Here is a 21008-nt window from a genome sequence, read left to right on the forward strand (position 1 = left end):
TGCTGCTTTCTAAACAAATTCCTTGGATGTGAACTCTCTGCAACCAATAGACCAAATGCATAACACACACGCTTGTCAGTCTTTTCCAGTAAATTAATTTTACAATTATATTTTGCATATCTTCTCTCAATCTCTCTCTCCACACCCTCTCCTGCCTCTGTCCCTCTCCCTGTGTGTGTGACTCCCCTCTCCCTTATGTCCATGCCGTACCCTATCTTCCTGTGTGTGTGTGTGACGTTGTCAGCCCATCGCGGTATCTCCCCAGCAGATCGCGTCCCTGCGGCAGCAGCAGCAGCAGCACTCTGGGTCGGGCCCTCCTCCCCTGCTGCTGGCCCCCAGAGCCTCGGTCCCCAACGTCCAGGTGCAGGGCCAGAGGATCATCCAGCAGGGCCTCATCAGAGTAGCCAACGTCCCAAACACCAACGTCCTGGTCAACATACCACAGGTCAGACCACTATCACCCAGGACAGTCAGAAACACAGGTCACTAAACGTACTGGCCAGCATTTTACATTAAGACCCCTTCGACTTCCAACAGCATTACTTCTCCATCGCTTTTCATCTTGACTAATATGTGTCTCTGTTCCACAGGGCTCTCAGAAGGGGTCGTCCGTGACGTCCCAGGCCGGGATGGGCAGCAGTGTGTCTACGGTCCAGGCCAATGAGTCCCCGGCTGCTCGCCAGGCGGCTGCCAAGCTGGCTCTGCGTAAGCAGCTGGAGAAGACCCTGCTGGATATCCCTCCTCCCAAACCTCCCGCCCCCGAATTCAACTTCTTGCCGTCAGCAGCCAACAACGAGTTCATCTACCTGGTGGGCCTGGAGGAGGTGGTGCAGAACCTGCTGGACACACTGGGACGGGGTGAGTTAAAACTTTAATTCAGAAATATTGATTCCTTGCATCAGCAGTTTTATACGCTTTTTATGGTAGTATTAGTAGCTAATCTCTTCATTCTACCTCCCTTGCTCTATTTGAAAGCTGCTGGCATAAGGTACGTAATACTGGCATGTCCCTTTTCTGTGTTTCTCTCAGGCAAGCAGCAGGGTCAGTCTGTTGCCCCGGAGACCCCCGTCCCAGAGGAGCCGCACACCTGTGCCCAGTGCAAGACTGACTTCACGTCGCGCTGGCGCTCGGAGAAGAGCGGCCCCGTCCTGTGCGACCACTGCATGTCGTCCAACCTGAAGAAGGCCCTGAAGGCAGAGCACACCAACCGGCTGAAGGCGGCCTTCGTCAAGGCCCTGCAGCAGGAGCAGGAGATAGAGCAACGCATCCTCCATCAGGCCGCATCTCCTGTCTCCAAAACACCCTCCTCTTCCTCTGGGATGAAGAGTGAGCACCAGCAGCACGTGCTGGTGTCACAGCAGTACAAGCAGGCCAGAGCCCAACTTCAGCAGCAGCATAGAGGCACGCCTGTGGCCCGCCACCACTCCTCCATCAAGCAGGTCAGCACTGGGACGCAACACTACACACAACTAACTTGTACGAAAGGGGAAGCTTGTCTGTACATTTTGATACCTTAAAAAAACAGTGGCATCCTTTTTAATTATATTAACACATTGGTTACTAAACTTAATATTTTCTCCCTCCCCTTCTCAGAGCCCTGGTCAGCTGTCCCGTAGTGTGCAGCAGGCGGTGGGGTCTCGCGGTGTCAGTCACTCGTTCCCCACATCCTCTCAGCAGCTGCAGAACGCTGTGACGGCGGCCGCGCTGGCCAGTAGGCCAGGTAAGCATGCCATGCGCCCGGCGCAGGGGACAAAGAGCAGCAGCAGTAACCCCTCGGCCAACCCCAACGCCTGGAGGAAGCAGACCACCGGGAACTCAGGTAGATGAACCTCTACAGGACAGAGACAAGACCCTGTCCTCACCTGCTTCTCTTTTTCTCTCCTCTCCCTCTTTCTCCTCTTCTCTCTCTCCCTGGCGACCTAAAATACATTCTAGTGACACAAAAGGTTGTGGAAGGTGCATTACTACCTCAATGGGGTGACTGTATGCTTGCCTAGTTAAATAAATAAATACAAATGGGGTGACTTAGTCTGAGAGGTAGATAGGCTTTAGCTAGCTGACCCTTTCTCTCTCTTTGCCTTTCCTCTGGTGGTGGATCAGACTCATTTGTGTGTTTTTAAAATGTAGAATCCATTCATTCCAATAAAAAAGTGTGTCCTTGATTTTTGCTGTAATGGCTGCAGACAGGCTAAAGGATGGTAGAGGGTGTTTGAGATGTTTCCTGTTTGTGTCCCTGGTTCCAGTCCTGTGTACTCACTGCTGTGGTTATCGTCTCCTTCCAGGTGTGACCATGGCATATGTGAACCCCAGCCTGTCTGTGAACAAGACCACCACCTCCGCCAACCTGGAGCGCCAGAGAGAGTACCTCCTGGACATGATCCCCTCCCGCTCCATCTCCCAGACAGCCAACACATGGAAATAACACCACCCCTCTATCAACCCTTATTATTAATCTGAATAATAGTCACTCATTATCAATTTAACAAAGGACTCCTCTCTGGAAAACAATTTCACATAATCTACCATTGACCAATGAAATAAAAACTAAAACGCACCTCTCCTTATGTTCTCTCCCTCCACCATCTATCTTCCTGTGAGTCTTCAGTTCTAGTGTGGCGCACTGGTGTTATACTGGGAGACTACAGGGCTCTGAGAGATGCTACATCTAAAAGGGTGGCATGAACTTAATCAATCTCAAACATTTATGGTGCCTCGCTGCCTTTCCTGGTCAGTTTTGATCTTCACACATTCACACCGAGAGGGAGGGATGTCCCAGTCCAGCTGTGTCTGTGGCTCTGATTGGCTATCCAGGTGACGCGACCGTCAACATTGTCCACTGTGAATGATGCGCCTTACTTCATCTCCCCCTTCTACCTGGGAGAGCCAGGACCGGGTCTCTCTCTGGCCTCAGTGGTAGCCTGGCATGGCTGGAGGCACAAGACTGCAGACAGACAGATGTCGTGACAGGGACTGTGAGTGATGCCTCGATCACACCGACGGTTTTATTGCATTTTGTTACACCAGAAGTACATTCATTTCCAATGGAACGCTGCGTTTGCCTTGCAGCATTGCGTTGCAGAGGCAGTTTCAGTGCGCTCTGTGTGGTGCATACGTTGGATTTAACTTGTGCGTCAAACTGTATGCATAGACAGCTTGACAGAAATGGTAGCAGATGGTGAATGTTGAATTTTTGTTGCACACATATCCAGATGATGCTGCGTACTAATTTGCGCAATGACTATCGGTGTGATCAAGGTGTGAGCCTAGAGGACCATCCAAGGAATACTAAAATAGCTTCAGCTTTGCAAAAAAAAAAAAAAGAAGACTTTTGGAAGAAGAACAAAATCTATCCACAGAATAGACTGCCTTGTCTTTGAACCGACGGTGTGCAGAACAGAGGAGCAGCCCGGAGTGTGTCTGGTTATTTTGTATGGCTGAATGTTAGAATATTTTTTGTTTTTTTTATAAGTCAAAAGATTCTGCTCCCTTCTATTTTGGAACTGGACTCTTTTGTGGAGGTCTCTGTTTGTTTGAAAGGTAACGTTACTGTTGAGGTGGTTTTACATCTGTTGGTTTAGTGTTTCATTTTGAAAGACTGTTTTCTAAGCTGAAAAAGGATTAAGTAACTAACTTAACTTTTTTAATATGTACAAACACGGAACACATTGTGGGAGGACTATTCTTGTAAATGGTAAAAAAACACTTTTAAAAAACTAAAAATGGAGCCTTCCAAAGAAATAGTGCAGCCCAAATGATCCTTTCATTCTACTCTTGTTTTAAATCCTGTTGTTCAAAATAGACAGGATGTGCTTTTTTTCTGAAATGCAAAAGGGGAGGGGAAAGGGACTTCATTTTATGAAGCCATTTTGCTTTTAGTCATAGATTGTGGGACATTACTTTTCTTACAGACACATGCTGTGTCTGGGTATATTTATAGGGTCACTAGTTAAGATGTATGCTTATGCCCTCAGTTCCAATGGATCTCCACTTTAGATTATTTTCTTGTGTCCAGTGTTTTCTACGCGCCCATTCATTGGTCTAAAGAGCTGGACAGCTTTCAGAATGTAGTTATACGAAACCCTAGAAACATTTATACTTTTATTTCTGTTTTCTTTTACAAGGGAGAGTATGAGTTATGTCAGATCCTTTAATTAGCTAGCTTGCTAGCCCATCTGGTGGAAATGCCAGCGGTATTGCATTTATATAGGTGGTGCAGTACAGGGTAAGAAAGTGTTGAAATATGCACCATGCTTACAAAGCTCCCTCTCAGAAGGAATAAGACAGTGCTGTGTCAGTATGAGGTCTTATGAGGTCGAGCTTCTGTATCCAAACATGGTTCAGAGCTACACAACAGTTCAGTGGCCTAATAGAAATTAAACTGAAAGGAAATTATCAAACAATGCTTTGAATTTAGGTTCTATCTTGTTTATTTTTTCACCCCTCCAACAAATGTGGAGTACATGCTTTCCCCTGATTTAATACGTTTTGATAGCAGTGTGTGTGGTGTTCCAGACCTCCGGATAAACCAAGTGTGTTTGTGTTAACAATGAGACACCGTAAGTGTTAATTAATAAAGTGCTGGTTCATACAGCAACTCCCCAGCTTGTCCTTTTCATATGAATCCCATTGTTTTCTGTAACCACCAAGCAATTTGGCTAATCTCCCATTGTTATAGATTCCCCCCCTTCCATACCTACCCTATTATGAGATTTCAGAGAGATAAATGGGCTTTCATCTCTAACATATTTGCCATATAGTGCACTACGTAATAGGGCTTTGGGTAAAAGCAGTTCACTATATGGGGAATAGGGTGTCATTTGAGATTTGCCTGTTCATCTTCTGGAGCCCTGCTCAGAGCCATGATGGTTGGGGTCCTTGGCATGCGTTCCAGGCATAGAGAATGATCGAGGCCTCTTAAGTCGCCAAAAGGCTGTATTAGCATGCACAGCGCCATTGAGGGCTTCCACCATTTTAATGTAGTCAACTCAGTGGGACTTCCAACTTAATTGGCTGATCCCTCCTGGTGACATGTCCAACCGGGTTATCAGGAGGGATCAGCTAATCGTGAAGAAAATAAATTTAACTACTTCCAAATGGAGATGGCCTCAATGGTGCTTTCCATGCTATAATGGCACAGATAGAGGACTCATCTTTATATCTCTGGTTCCAGGCTGCAGGTGCAGCAGCCATTAGTGTGCTGTCCTGACTACTCCTGTTTGACGACTAACACCATTCCGTTTTATCTGGGGTGCTAGCACTGTTTACCGTGTAGCGCCTCACCCTAAAAAAAAAGTTCCTATTTGTTTAGAATTGTTTTCTTGCTCTTATCAAGTAAAAAATAAACAATTTAACCCCTTTTCCTTTTTAGTCCAGGCTTTGTTATAGATTTTATAATGTTGATTTGAATGACTTTTCCTGACTAAAATGTTTTAATGATTTTTGTAGGCCTATACAAAAACGAATTAGATTACCTTGTAGTTTAATTATAACATGATCAGGCTTATTGCCCTGCCCTTTTCAAAGCCATATAAAAGGTCATCCGGGATTTAATATGTGTTATACCACTCACATACGTCATTGAAATTGCCCAAGAGTCGATTCATAAATGATCTAAAGGCATGATTTAGAATCCACATTTCCATCAATAGTAAAACCGCATAGGTGTGCGTAAAATACTCGCCATTTTGGAGAGGTACGTGTTGGCCGTCTGGTCATGCCGCTCCAAAGCAGAGTATCTTTCCACTTGCCGTGCGTTCTTGGGTTCGCTTTATGAGCATGTTTCTGGCTCACGGTAAGAGACCTGCGTCTCTCTGTGCTCGACATTTTGGAGCTGTGGGTGTGGTGTGTGCCTGTGTAGACAACGCGGCCAGTGCATCTGTCATCCTTTTTGATTTACAGGTGTAAACGAACCTTCAGATATTGTTACCATGGAATTAGACCGTTTTCTGTTTCAACAGGACAGTTGCCAGGTTAACAGTTAATCAGTGAACGGTTTGCTTCATGTTTGTTCATTATGAACGGCAGAAAAAAATAGGCTACGGCAAAGTAGCCAGACCTACGAACTATTGAATGTTTTACTTTTAGATTGCAGCGTTTTTGTATTGTTTGAGAATATAAAATCACTGTCCGTGATGAATAGGCTACATGTGAATAGCATATTATCAGTATTATTAGTAGGCTAGACCTACAATATTTCCAGCAGCTGACCGCTAATAACTTTTATTAGCCTACATGGGGAACAAACGAAAGTCAGAGATGTTCAATTGCACATGATTTAATCACTCATATTGTCCTGGCCTCTTGTTTATTGCAACCAAGACTGCTCTGCCACCTGTTGGATTGTCGGGCGGTTAGAAGGGCTGAACTGCATCAGATATGCAATTAACTGCTGGCATGGCTCTTCCACGGTGACGTCGTCCGGGTAGACCAAGGCCTTGCGCTGAGCCCGCGGGAGTTTGCTGACATTGGAATCGTCGTACGGCATACACCCAGTGACCATGACATAGAGAATCACACCCAAACTCCACACATCATATTTCTTAGGGTCGTATGGAACTCCGAGGAGTACCTCCGGTGGGGCGTAGGCCGCTGAACCACAGTAGGTGCTGCTCAGCTCAGGGTAGCCCTTAGCAAACCTCCCAAAACCAAAGTCTGTGATCTTCACTTGGTTGTCCCTAGTCAGCAGCACATTCTCACATTTCATGTCCCGATGGACGATGTTGTTTTGATTGAGATAGTTCACAGCGCTGACAATCTGGGAAAACATGGTTTTGGCTTGGGCTATGGGGATGGAATTGACCTCTTGGATTTTTTGGAGAAGATCCGTCGCTGCCGCCTCCATCACTATGTATAGTCGGCCGTTGCAAACCTCAATGAATTCGTGCACATGTACAATATTGTTATGTCTCACTCCCCTCAAAAGTGTCAGCTCCCTGGGTAGAAACTTGTGGACGAAGTCGTGGGGAGCCTTTTTGCGGTCCACAATTTTTATGGCCACCTCAGAATTGTGTTTCTGGGAGCTGGCTAATTTCACTTTGGAGTAGCTTCCCTCGCCGATTGTTGCTCCCAACTTGTAGCCCATCTCGCGCAGAACTTTCTCTGTGTACATTTTCAAAAAGGTATGGTTGACTTACTGCTCTTCAAAATTTGTCTTGCTGCTGCTCCATCAGGGAATAAACCCCGAGTGGTCACAAGCTCTTCGACCAATTTGAGGAACGTTAGGATGTTTCTCAGGTGGCGGTGACAACGTTGTGATATACTAGATACACTTATTGATAAGGTCACGGGCGTGTTAGCGCTTGCATTATGACGACATTGTGACAAACCGTGACGACATTCTGAGGGTCGCTAAGCTTCAGTGGCAGGCCTAGGCCACTGTAGCCCTCCTCTCTTACAGTACTATATTCGTGTTATGATTTATTGCATCTGAACAATAATAACTAGATTTCTATCACCTTATTTGGACTATTTAGCTGTATGAAATTAAACAAAATGACAGTTCTATTCCATAATCTAGAGTAGACTTCCGATAATTGGATACTGTTGGCTGTAATGTCTTCATATTACCTCCGGATGGCAGACTGCACCAAGAATCTCCTTCGCCTTATCCACCTCTCTCTCTCTCTCTCTCTCTCTCAAAAAAATATACTGGTACAGCTGTTTGGGGTTCCTTTTTAACAAGGGCTTACATAACTCAATAGGAGGAACAAAAAGGATGTAGTCCAATCTAAATTGACCTTAAAATTGGTGTCCAGAAGAGTGTCTTCCCATTGTCCTGTCACTCACCACTCTACAAACAGACCAAAAAAACTGTCCTTTCAATTGTTTGTAAAATGAGCAGACTTTATAGAGCAGGCCTGCTAGAACGCTGAACAAACAGGCTAGAATGTTGAGCGCAGCACTGACCTTTCCTGAAGAATGTGAGCTATTGTTTGTTAACATGACCCAGTTAGGAGCTGCAGCTCTTGGCTTGGCAGCTATTGGCAAGAGTTGTGCAAATGAACTATACTATATACAATTTTGCTTATGGAGGTTGTGCGTGTGTCTGTGTCATACACTTGCATGCATAATGTGTGGCTGTGTGTATGTGTGCTGTTGGGGATTTCCCTTACATTTTTTAAAACTTCTCTTTGATGCTTTAAACACATTTAAACCTGTTGTCAAATCCCATCTATTTCAAGTTTCAGGCAATGCAGATGAAACCATAAATGAATTAAATGCAATACATTTATCTGGTATTTTAGAATATACTGTACATATGACATTGTGAATGTTATATTATGCTCAGTGCCAGCAGATATGTACAATTCTATCTAAATACATATGCATTTCCTGCCTCCTCTATAAAGTGATTGGCATTGTTATTGTGTGTGAGTGCCACTTGCAGAGCTTTGAGTCATTCCCCACTCTGCTCCAGTTTCTCCACAGAGGGTTTGTTGGTTCAGCCACTTTCTGGCTGACTGAGCTGCTATGACTCACCGAAGGCTGGGCCAATAAACTGGCTACTCCCGTGTCTCCCTGCCTCTTAATTGGCTGCCTCGTCTAGAGAAGGGCTACTGATACAAACAGCTAGCTGGTTTCATCACAGAGAGAGAGAACAGGAGCCAGAGAGAGAGAGGAAGGTTCTGAGTGGGAGATAGCGGGCAGTTAGAGAGAGAACAAGAGTGTATTCTGTAAAGCAGTGCAACTCATTCTTCCCTTCTTCTTCTTCTTCTTCTTCTTCTGTGCTGAATCCTCCCAGGCTGACAAGATGAACCACAGCTCGACTGAACCGGCGGAGACCATCGAGCCCCTGCGCTATCTCAGGTAGGCACCAACAAAATCAGGACAACACAGCTATTCCTGCTCTCAATTCACTTAAATTCTCCAATACCCTCAGTAGTTTACAACTTTTATTATGGCTTGTGAAAAAACTCTGTTTTGCACATCCTGCTTATAAATATGAACTGACCTTTGATCACTGATGGCGTATGAGCTCTTGTGCATGTTTTTATGTTGTAGACATAAAGTTGGGTGTGTGACGCAGTTTTTCCATCCAGAGAGGTTCTCTGTGTAGAGACAGGTGTCCAGAGCAGTCCTGCCAGCGGCTGCATTCATTCACCTTACTTTTATGCAACAGATAACGGAACCTGTTGCACCAACTCATATTTCTATCTCTGCCCTCCACATCAGTGTGTGTGTGTGTGTGTGTGTGTGTGTGTGTGTGAGTGAGAAAGAGAGCGCGTGAGGGAAAAGAGAGAGAGCAAACAAGACAGTGTCTGAGAAAGAGATCAGGGGCTCAAATCAAGGCTGCAATGACATCTGCTGGTGCTTGATTTTTCTGCCTGCCTGTCAGGTACTGTTGAGGAGCAGGATGTGTAATCCCCTGCCCGGCGATCCCTTGTCTGTCTAAGACAGAAGGCAAAGTTCCAGGCTGATTTGTAATTACCTACACTCTGTGTCGGAATGAAGGATGATGATGGATAAGATTAACGTGTGTCCACAAACCTTTGGCTCCTATTGTGATTTGACACAGAGGATGCATAGGCTACATTTACATTTACATTTAAGTCATTTAGCAGACGCTCTTATCCAGAGCGACTTACAAATTGGGTACAGTGCGTAGGTAGGGCTATAGAGGTGTTGCATGAGCAAATCCCCTAGGATAATGTTTTCTATCACTCACATTATAATGAATGAATATATGAATATCAAATGGTTTCTCTAAAGACAATATGCATACATTGATCTTTGAGCATTGCTTTTAGTACATGTTTTATTTTTAATTTCACCTTTATTCAACCAGATAGGCCAGTTGAGAACAAGTTCTCATTTACATTTGCGCCCTGGCGTTGACATTGATAAGACTTCGGCAGAGACTATGGAACCCCCCCCCAAAAAAACAGAAATCAATCCCAGAAAATCTGCTGCGAGTTTTCTAGCTAGGTCCATTCTCTCTCCTCCTTTCCTCCTTAGCGGGATCAAGATGCCTGATTGAATTATAATGACGGTTTCTGTGATTGAGTCAGCTATTCATGTTTAATTCAGTGTTGTTATGCTGACCATGTCCCTGCTGCCATCCTAATGTCATTTCGTCACTTGTAAATCGGCCCTGTTAGTTAATCAGTCCATTACATAACACCATGACAATGACAATGGTACCTGGTGGTGGGCAACACAGCAGGTTGCACTCAGCCACATGTCCTCATAGTCCACACAGAGAGGGCTTGTTCCTCTATCTATAGAGCAGGAGACAGCTTAGCACTGCCAAAATAGGTGTTTTGAAGGGGCTTCTCCTCACGCATACTTGCGCGAACACACGCTGCACATAGACACATACACGCAGAGACACACACTAACACAAATGCGCACACACACTGATTGACACATACTGGCACCATGCAGTCAGTGAGGAACATGGGGGGACTTGCTTCCATTCAGCCACAAGCATTAGTGAGGTCGGGCACTGATGTTTGGTGATTAGACCTGGCTTGCAGTCGGCGTTCCAATTCATCCCAAAGGTGTTCGAAGGGGTTGAGGTCAGAGCTCTGTGCAGGCCAGTCAAGGTCTTCCACACCAATCTTGACAAACATTTCTGTATGGACCGCTTTATGCAAGAGGGCATTGTCATGCTGAATCAAGAAAAGGCATTATGCATTGGGGCAGGTAGCGCCAAACCCAGATTCGTCCGTCGTACTGCCAGATGGTGAAGCGTGATTCATCACTTCAGAGAATGCGTTTCCAGAGTCCAGTTGCGGCAAGCTTTACACCACTCCAGCCGACGCTTGGCATTGCACATGGTGATCTTAGGCTTGTGTGCGGCTGCTCAGGCATGGAGACCCATTTCATGAAGCTCCCGACAAACAGTTATTGTGCTGAAGTTGCTTCCAGAGGCAGTTTGGAACTCGGTAGTGAGTGATGCAACCGAGGACAGACGATTTTTACACATTTCAGTGGTCCCGTTCTGTGAGCTTGTGTGGCCTACCACTTCACGGCTGAGCCCTTGTTGCTCCTAGACGTTCACAATAACAGCACTTACAGTTGACCGGGGCAGCTCTAGCAGGGCAGAAATTTGATGAACTGACTTGTTGGAAAGGTAGCATCCTATGACAGTGCCACGTTGAAAGTCACTGAACTCTTCAGTAAGGCCATTCTACTGCCAATGTTTGTCTAAGGAGATTGCATGTCTGTGTGCTCATATTTATACACCAGTCAGCAACGGGTGTGACTGAAATAGCCGGATCCACTAAGGGGTGTCAACATACTTTTGTATATATAGTGTAGCTGACAGCCCATTGATATGCATTACTTGCCATGCTGTATTCATTTAGTCTGCATTAGCATGTAATGAACTTGACTAGTGAGATTGGTTTACATTATCCTCACATTCACTAGTGTCAGTCTTTCAGCCTCAGTGATGTTGTCTCAACATTGTCCATGTCCCCTATGGTAAACCTAATTGCCACTCTTTCTAACACACTCATTGTAATGAGTCCTGTAGTGCCACTGCCTTCCAGGCGTGAGCCTCATAGAGTAGAGAATTACCCTGGAGAGAGAGCTCCAGTCTCACTGATCTCCCCTGGATGTTTGCTGCCTGTGCAGGATAATGCTGTTAATGAAGCTATATGAAGCCATGCCAGTAACAGATTACACTGCTTTTATACCTCTGGGCTTTAGGTATACTGCAGGGAAACAGCCACTCACATAACCATGCTGATGAGTGGTTCATTTACCAAACACCAATAACTCCCTTCATAATGCATAGGGATAGGTTGCATTATGTAGTGTGTGATGTATATTTGACATATGCATCCATTGTTTTCTGTATTATTATAAGATTTGGAGAGTTTATTAGTTACATGCACAGGGTTACAGATATAAATGCAGGGTACAGTGAAAACCTTGAAAACCTTAAGCTCCGAGGTACAACGGTGCAGGTCAAAGGGAAGTGAATGAAATAATAATAATATACTGTATTTACAACTGTAACATGATAAATGACCATTGGGGTGGGGGCAAGGAAGATGTCAGTTGAGGGCGAGGAAAACATTTCCATAGGGGGAGCAGCAGGGGGGGGAGCGTAGCGGTTAAGAGTGTTGGGCCAGTAACTGAAAGGTCACTGGTTTGAATCACCGAGTTGGCTAGGTGAAACAAATCTCTGTCCCCTTGAGCAAGACATTTAACCCTAATTGCTCCTGGTAGTCGCTCTGGATAAGAGTGTTTGCTAAATGACTAAAATGTAAACATTTTGATGACTAGGGTGGTTATTCAGCAGCCTGATGATCTGGGGGTAGAAGCTATTGGCCAGTCTTTCAGTTTTTACCATGATGCTCCTATACTGCCAGTGTTCTCCCCGCTTCCATCAGTCTGTGGCTGGGGTCCCTGATGACCTTCTTGGTCTTCCTGCAACACCAATTTCTTCATCCTCCTGGTGTCCATGAGGTTTGACCATTTCAGCTCCTCGGAGGATGGAGGCGTGCCCAGCCTGGTTCCTCCTGAAGTCCACAATCAGCTCCTTTGTTTTACTGATGTTGAGGGAGAGGTTGTTTACCTAGCACCACGCGGTCATAATGCCTCCTCCCTGTAGGTCATCTCATTGTTGTTGGTAATCAGGCCTTCTACTGTCGTGTCGTCAGCGAACTTGATGATGGAGTTGGACCTGTGTGAGGCCACTCAGTGGGTATACAGGGAGTACAGGAGGGAACTGAGGACGCACCCTTGTGGGGCCCTGTGTTGAGGATCAGTGTGGAGGAGGTAATGTTGCCTAAGGTTCAGGACCCAGTGCATAGGGAGGAGTTCAGTGCAGTGCAATGACTATTGCGTAGTCCGTGGATTTGTCGGGACGGTAGGTGAATTGGAGAGAGTCGAGTGTGTCGGGGAGGGAGGAGATGATGTGGTCTTTGACTAGCTTCTCAAAATACTTAATGATGACGGAAGTGTGTGCTACGGGTCGGTAGTCGTTCAGTTACTTTCCCTTTCTTGGGCACGGGGATGACAGTGAACGACTTGAAGCAGGTGGGGATAACGGCCTGAGCTAGAGACAGATTGAAAATGTCTGAAAACGCAACACAACAGCTAGCTGGTCAGCACATGCGCTGAGGGTGCGGCTAGGAATGCCATCTGGGCCAGCAGTCTTGCGAGGGTTGACATGTTTCAGTGACTTCCAGACGTCCTCCGTGGAGACCGTCAGTACGTAGCCCTCATTGTCCTCAGGGGCTCTCTCTCTCTCGGCAGTGAAGAGTCTTTTGCTCGAAGCATGAGAAAAAGATGTTAAGCTCGTCCAGTAGGGTGGTGTTGTTGTCCGCAACGTGCCTGGCGATCTTTTTGTAATCCGTGATCGTTAGAAGTCCCTGCCACATACGCCTCATGCCTGACCCTCTGATTTGCTCCTCCACTTTTCCCCTATACCTTTGTTTCGCCATCTTGATCGATCTGCGTATGTCGTATTTGTACTGTTTAACTATACAATTGTCCCCGGTCAACTTTCCATGTTTATCAGCAGCATCTCTCTCCTTCAGTTTCCCGACAAGACTGACATCAATCCACGGCGACCCAGAACATATTCCAGTCCCCCTGATCAAAACAGTCTTGGAGAATGGATTCTGATTGGTCGGACCAGCATTGTACAGTCCTGACCACCGGAACTGTTATTGTCATAGCAACTATCTTCGAGGATGGGACGGATATGTGATGGCAATGATATATGTTGTTTAGAGTGGAGTGTTGTCAGTGTAATCGGCTGGGCTAGTTCTGTCTCTCTCTCGGTCTCTCTCTCTCTCTGTGTCTGAGCCAGTCGACCTGCGTAACACTGCTGTCCCAGACAGCTTTGCCTGCCTGTCCATCAGTCTGTCTTGTCCATCTGTCTCGACTGCAGCAAAGGCCTGATTGTTATTCCTCTGGCTTGCCTCCCGTTCGTTGCCACATTGGTAGCAGCTCTGCTGTAAAGCTCAATTTCTCTGTGTGACTGAGGGGCGGCTGAGCTGAGGGGTTTATTTATAGGTGGTTCCAAACGTATTAATGGAGACTGAGGAGGAGGGAAGGAGGGTGGAAACTCAGAAAGAGGGATGATGTATCATCTGTAATGGTTGCAGGCCATTAAAGTCAAATTAGGTGTAACAAGCACTTGATTTATTGTGTTTGAAGTGAGAGGGTGTGAGGGGTGAGGAGGTGGGCTGTGGGGGTCTGGGTGTGGGTGGGCGCGGAGCTGCAGATAGGCCGGCTTTAATTGAAATACGGGAGTGAAAAAGGATGCCTTCTCTGATCTGGTTTTTCATACAGTCTCTGGTTTACTGTGGCCTGCTGATTGTGTGCAGGGTTAAGAGACCCGCAGACAGGGAGAGGGACACTGTCTTTGCCAACAGCAGTACATCCATTCTGGGCAGAGCTAGCTAGCCGTTCCCAGTCCCCTGGGCAGGGTGGAATGAGGGACACAGCTGCCCAACATTTTCTGAGATGGGAGCTTTTGTTCTTATGAATGTTTAAATTCTGGATAGTTCCTGTCTTCTTTAGCTACCCTTGACAGAACACTGCTGAGTCTGGTTTATATTCGACCCAAAGCTTCATTCAGCAGGGTGTCCAGGCTTTCAACTCAGTAGAACAAGAGAATGAGTGAGAGAGAGGGTGGGAGGGAGGGAGAAAGAGAGAATGAGAAAAGGGAGGGTGGCAGGGAGAAAGAGAGAATGAGAAAAGGGAGGGTGGCAGGGAGAAAGAGAGAATGAGAAAAGGGAGGGTGGCAGGGAGAAAGAGAGAATGAGAAAAGGGAGGGTGGCAGGGAGAAAGAGAGAATGAGAAAAGGGAGGGTGGCAGGGAGAAAGAGAGAATGAGAAAAGGGAGGGTGGCAGGGAGAAAGAGAGAATGAGAAAAGGGAGGGTGGCAGGGAGAAAGAGAATGAGAAAAGGGAGGGTGGCAGGGAGAAAGAGAGAATGAGAAAAGGGAGGGTGGCAGGGAGAATGAGAAAAGGGCAGGGAAAATGCTTTCTCTGTACAAATGAACTTGTTCAAACAGGCAAACATTTATTTTAGATTATTCAAATGACTGAGAAAAATCTTGTTTATCTGACCTCTAAATATCAGATTTTTTTTAATGATGCTCTGGCCAAAACACCTGTGTGTATTCTCTGTGGACACTGAGCTAGGGGTGTATGAAGGGGGGGTGTATGAAGGTGATTAAGGAAGTAAAGGGTGATGCTACTCAGCAGGATAAGTAAGATGGACAGATTCTCTTCTCTTCCGAACCCCTCTAATAAGCGTCAGTAGAGCCTAAGTCTGTGTGTGTGTGTGTGTGTGTGTGAGAGCTGTGGGGGACAGGTAGAGCTGGAGAGGGGAGGAGTGGGAATCAGAGAGATTGTTTGTGATGGAAGAAAAAAACTCAGTACAGGCTCTTCACATCCTGGAAAACGTAATGTGATTGAGATGCCCTTGAGAAAATGCCCTCTCCTTCCCAATACTCTCTCCATTGTTGTTGTTCTCTGTCCTCTACCAATCAGTGTCCTCCTCATTATTTCACTTTCAAGAGGCAAAGTACATGATAATGTGCAGAGCTTGGGACAATTTCACAGAGCTTAGAGGTAGGTGCCTTCCAACCAAAAATAATTTAATATTCCCTTTCACCCTCTCTTCGTATATTGGTACGGTGGGATACTTGAAATAGCATTATATATTGGTTCCATGGAAACTTGCAGACTAGATATCACATTTCTTGCTGTATTGACTGAATCAGTTGTTTGGAAGGAGAAGTGCAGTATTACCCCTTTTTCCTTGATCCTTAGCATGAATACGGTATGAGTAGTAGTGTATTCGCAGACGTTTTTGTACCTGAGTATGTGCGTGGACCCCTGCTAACATTACGCCTAGTGATAGGTGGGGTTAACAGGACAGGCAGGACCAATGAGAGCAGCTCCTTGTCCCTTTGATGCCAAGGGCTCAGGATAAAGCTTGGCAGTATTTACTCAGGCTACTGCCTGTGTAACAACCCTTGTGGAGGGTACGAGCAGCTCCCTCGGTGAGAGACGTTTTCTCAGCTCCATATCTTCCTGAGAGTGGAATGTATAGTACCGTCACGAGGGTATAAGAGATAGTGGGCAGGACTGAAGTGTGTGTGTGTTTCCGTGTGTACATGGATAGCATAGAGAGGTGTGAAGAAGCAGTAAGGGGAACAGTTTGATACAGATTGGGAGCGACCCCCCCCCCCCCCACACACACACACCGATTCTTTTTTTTCTTCCCATCTCCATGACAACAGGAGGCCAAATTCCAGCACGGTGAGCACAGGAATATTCTAGCTTGCCCAGGGTTCTTTTAGGGAGGTCTCTGAATTTCTTTTTACGTACCTCAGATTTATAATGGTGTATAACAGGGGATTGTTTTCTGAGTCTTGTACTCCAGGAGAAGACCAGAGTTTAACCTGGGCCTGAAGTTGATTGTCTTTTGGTTCCGTTTTGTTTAAAACATTGTCCCTTTTCAATATTCCATTCTAACAAAAACCGTCCAGAGTAGTGATGCTAGTCGGGCGGGCGGGTGCGGGCAGCGATCGGTTGAAGAGCATGCATTTTGTTTTACTAGCATTTAAGAGCAGTTTGAGGCCACGGAAGGAGTGTTATATGGCGTTGAAGCTCGTTTTGGAGGATTGTTAAGTGTCCAAAGAAGAGCCAGATGTATACAGAGAAGTGTCGTCTGCGTAGAGGTGGATCAAAGAATCACCTGCAGCATGAGCGACATCATTGATATATACAGAGAAAAGAGTCGGCCCGAAAATGTAACCTTGTGGCACCCCCATAGAGACTGCCAGAGGTCCGGACAACAGGCCCTCCAATTTAACACACTGAACTCTATCTGAGAAGTAGTTAGTGAAACAGACGAGGCAGTCATTAGAGAAACTAAGGCTTTTGAATCTGCTGATAAGATTACGGTGATTGACAGAATCAAGCCTTGGCAAGGTCGATGAATACGGCTGCACAGTACTGTCTTTTATTGATGGCGGTTACGATATCGTTTAGGACCTTGAGCGTGGCTGAGGTGCAGCTGTGACCAGCTCGGGAACCAGATTGCATAGTGGAGAAGGTATGGTGGGATTTGAAATGGTCGGTGATCTGTTTGTTCACTTGGCTTTCGAAGACTTTAGAAAGAAAGTGCAGGATGGATATACAGTTGAAGTCGTAAGATTACATACACCTTAGCCAAATACATTTAAACTCAGTTTTTCACAATTCCTGACATTTAATCTTTGTAAAAATTCCCTGTCTTAGGTCAGTTAGGATCACCACTTTACTTTAAGAATGTGAAATGTCAGAACAATAGTAGAGTGATTTATTTGAGCTTTTATTTCTTTCATCACATTCCCAGTGGGTCAGAAGTTTACATACGCTCAATTAGTATTTGGTAGCATTGCCTTTAAATTGTTTAACTTGGGTCAAACGTTTTGGGTAGCCTTCCACAAGCTTCCCACAATAAGTTGGGTGAATTTTGGCCCATTCCTCAGAGCTGGTGTAACTGTCAGGTTTGTAGGCCTCCTTGCTCGCACATGCTTTTTCAGTTCTGCCCACACATTTTCTATAGGATTGAGGTCAGGGTTTTGTGATGGCCACTCCAATACCTTGACTGTATTGTCCTTGAGCCATTTTGCCACAACTTTGGAAGTATGCTTGGGGCCATTGTCCATTTGGAAGACCCATTTGCGACCAAGCTTTAACTTCCTGACTGATGTCTTGAGATGATGCTTCAATATATCCACATAATTTTCCATCCTCGTGATGCCATCTATTTTGTGACGTGCACCAGTCCCTCCCTCCTGCAGCAAAGAACCCCGACAACATGATGCTGCCACCCCCGTGCTTCAGGGTTGGTTTGGCCTCCTGCAAGCCTCCTCCTTTTTTCCTCCAAACATAACGATGGCCATTATGGCCAAACAGTTCTATTTTTGTTTCATCAGACCAGAGGGCATTTCTACAAAAAGTACGATCTTTGTCCCCAAGTGCAGTTGCAACCGTAGTCTGGCTTTTTTATGGCGGTTTTGGAGCAGTGGCTTCTCCCTTGCTGAGCGGCCTTTCAGGTTATGTTGATATAAGACTTGTTTTACTGTGGAAATAGATACTTTTGTACCTTCTTCCTCCAGCATCTTCACAAGATCCTTTGCTGTTGTTCTGGGATTCATTTGCACCTCCTTCCTGAGTGGTATGACGGCTGCATGGTCCCATGGTGTTTATACTTGCATACTATTGTTTGTACAAATGAACGTGGTACCTTCAGTCATTTGGAAATTGTTCCCAAGGATGAACCAGACTTGTGGAGGTCTACATTTTTTTTCTGAGGTCTTGGCTGATTTTTTAAAAGATTTTCCCATGATGTGAAGCAGAGGCACTGAGTTTGAAGATAGGCCTTGAAATACATCTACAGGTACACCTCCAATTGACTCACATGATGTCAATTAGCTTCTATAGCCATGACATATTCTGGAATTTTCCAAGCTGTTTACAGGCACTGTCAACTTAGTGTATGTAAACTTCTGACCCACTGGAATTGTGATACAGTGAAATAATCTGTCTGTAAACAATTGTTGGAAAAATTACTTGTCATTCACAAAGTAGATGTCCTAACCGACTTGCCAAAACTACAGTTTGTTAGTGGTTGAAAAATGAGTTTTAATGACTCCTACCTAAGTGTATGTAAAATTCTGACTTCAACTGTCAACAAGTCCTTAACAGTTTGGGTCTAGTGTCTCCCCCTTTGAAGAGGGGGATGACCGCGGCCGCTTTCCAATCTTTAGGGATCTCAGACGATACGAGAGGTTGAACAGACTAGTAATAGGGGTTGCAACAATGGCGGTGGATAATTTTAGGAAGAGAGGGTCCAGGTTGTCTAGCCCAGCTAATTTACAGGGATCTGATTTTGCACCTCTTCCAGAACATCAGCTGTCTAGATTTGGGTGATGGAGAAGCGGGAGGGGCTTGGGCAGGTTGCTGCGGGGCTTGCTGCAGAGCTGTTTGCCGGGGTTGGGGTAGCCAGGTGGAAAGCATGGCCAGCCGTAGAGAAATACTTTTTGAAATGTTTGATTATCGTGGATTTATCAGTGGTGACACTGTTTCCTAGTCTCAGTGCAGTGGGCATCTGGGAGGAGGTACTCTTATTCTCCATGGACTTTACAGTGTCCCAAAACTTTTTGGAATTAATGCTGCAGGATGCACATTTCTGTTAGGAAAGCAAAGGCTAGCTTTTTCTAACTGACTGTGGGTATTGGTTCCTGACTTCCCTGAAAATTTGCATATCGCGGGGACTATTCGATGCTAGTGCAGTACGCCACGGGGTGTTTTTGTGCTGGTCAAGTCTGGAGTGAACCTAGGGCTATATCTGTTCTTCGTTCTACATTTTTTGAAAGGGGCATGCTTATTTAAGATGGTGAGAAAAGCACTTTTAAAGAACAACCAGACATCCTCTACTGACGGGATGAGATCAATATCCTTCCAGGATACCCGGCCAGGTCAATTAGAAAGGCCTGCTCGCAGAAGTGTTTTAGGGAGCGTTTGACAGTGATGAGTGGTGGTCGTTTGACCGCGGACCCATGACTGACGCAGGCAATGAGGCAGTGATCACTGAGATCCTGGTTGAAAACAGCGGAGGTGTATTTAGAGGGCAAGTTGGTCAGGATGATATCTATGAGGGTGCCCATGTTTACGGTTTTGGGGTTGTACCTGGTAGGTTCCTTGATAATTTGTGTGAGATTGAGGGCATCTAGCTTAGATTGAAGGATGGCCGGGGTGTTAAGCATATCCCAATTTATGTCACGTAGCAGTAAAAACTCTGACGATAGATGGGGGGGCAATCAATTCACATATGGTGTCCAGGGCACAGCTGGGAGCTGAGGGGGGTCTAGAACAAGAAGCAACAGTGAGGGACTTATTTCTGGAGAGGTGGATCTTTAAAAGTAGAATCTCAAACTGTTTGGGCACAGACCTGGATAGTATGACAGAACTCTGCAGGCTATCTCTACAGTAGATTGCAATTCCGCCCCCTGTTGTAATTGGGGATGGAAGTTTCAGAATTTTTGGTGGCCTTCGTAAGCCAGGAGTCAGACATGGCTAGGACATCAGGGGGGGGTGTACCTAATAAACTGTGCATAGCTGTTTGAACTGTTTTTGTCTTGTTGTAATGTGCTGCCTGCCTGTATTTCCTTAAACTGGTGCATGCTTCTGGACAAGGGTGTTAGCCACAATAGCAACTCGGTAGCAGCTAGCTACCTGCGAAGATCAGGTGTAATGGTCCAGAGCTTGCGGCAGGAATCCGGTGATGTAGTAGAAAAAAAGCAGTCTGACATGCTCAGGGCTGATATTGCGCTGTGTAGACTGGCAGGTATTATTATCCAGGCTATCTGTGCCAAAGCGGCTGGTGTCCGAGCTAAAGGTAAAGACCACTAGCAGTGGCTAACAATGACTAAATAGCTAGTAGCTAATTAGCTGGCTAGCTTCTGATGGCTAGCTGCTGATGGAGGTTCCAGTTGTAAGGTCTAGGAAATAGCAGATCCCTACCACATTGGATGAGGCGGGTTGCAGGAAGGTATATTTAATTCGAAAATGGAAAAAAGAGATTTAAATATAATGAAATGTATACAAAAAACGAAAAAGACCTGAATTTTTACATGGAACTAAAACAAACACGTCTCACTGCTGCGCCATCTTGGAAAATAGTTTTTCCACTCCTCTATTGTCCAGTGTTGGTCCACTGGAGACACCTTTTCAATTAGTATTTTCAATGTTCGGAAAATACATCTTTTAAACTGCCTGAAAAGCCTTTTTTTCACCTTTCATTCAGAACCTAGCTTCAATGTCAGCAAGGGCTGGAATTTGTTCTGAATGCTCGAACAGCGTCGTGTCTTCTGTCCAATGTGTGTTGATCTAGCTAATTAGCTAGCTAGCATGTGTACACTCAATGCAATGCACAGCGCTACTTGCATGTGCATTGGCTGGGTTTAGATTCAACGTAGCTAACTATTTCTTAGCAAGACAATTTGTTTATCAACTACAGTCTGTGTTGTGAGAGGCT

General features: G+C 45.6%; 3 protein-coding genes across 8 annotated transcripts in view; 2 read left to right on the plus strand and 1 right to left on the minus strand.

Annotated features, from left to right (window-relative positions):
* Positions 1 to 5356, plus strand: part of LOC115108275 (transcriptional repressor p66-alpha-like) — a 32512-nt gene extending 27156 nt beyond the window's left edge. For 2 of the 6 annotated variants that reach the window (XM_029632419.2, XM_029632421.2), the window contains exons 7-11: positions 266 to 445; positions 591 to 858; positions 1030 to 1439; positions 1594 to 1819; positions 2283 to 5356. In XM_029632419.2, coding sequence (XP_029488279.2) covers positions 266 to 445; positions 591 to 858; positions 1030 to 1439; positions 1594 to 1819; positions 2283 to 2422 — 1224 coding nt within the window. In that variant the 3' untranslated portion in view covers positions 2423 to 5356. Of the gene's footprint in view, positions 1 to 244; positions 446 to 590; positions 859 to 1029; positions 1440 to 1593; positions 1820 to 2282 lie in introns of all 6 variants that reach the window. The other 4 variants (XM_029632420.2, XM_029632422.2, XM_029632417.2 and 1 more) reach the window with 2 other exon arrangements.
* A 948-nt stretch (positions 5357 to 6304) lies between these two features.
* LOC115108276 (testis-specific serine/threonine-protein kinase 6) lies at positions 6305 to 7108 on the minus strand. The gene has a single exon (XM_029632423.2). It carries the CDS (start codon positions 7106 to 7108, stop codon positions 6305 to 6307), a length of 804 nt encoding a protein of 267 aa, XP_029488283.1.
* Positions 7109 to 8532: 1424 nt separating this feature from the next.
* LOC115108277 (yjeF N-terminal domain-containing 3) overlaps positions 8533 to 21008 on the plus strand; it is an 81053-nt gene continuing 68577 nt past the window's right edge. The window contains exon 1 of the mRNA XM_029632424.2: positions 8533 to 8805. Coding sequence (XP_029488284.1) covers positions 8750 to 8805 — 56 coding nt within the window. The 5' untranslated portion in view covers positions 8533 to 8749. The remainder of the gene's footprint in view (positions 8806 to 21008) is intronic.

The sequence above is a fragment of the Oncorhynchus nerka genome, linkage group LG24, assembly GCF_034236695.1.
Source record: "Oncorhynchus nerka isolate Pitt River linkage group LG24, Oner_Uvic_2.0, whole genome shotgun sequence".
NCBI lineage: Eukaryota > Metazoa > Chordata > Actinopteri > Salmoniformes > Salmonidae > Oncorhynchus > Oncorhynchus nerka.

Coding starts and splice junctions, on each gene's coding strand:
- LOC115108276 (XM_029632423.2), bottom strand. CDS start 7,108: ATGTACACAGAGAAAGTTCTGCGCGAGATGGGCTACAAGTTGGGAGCA.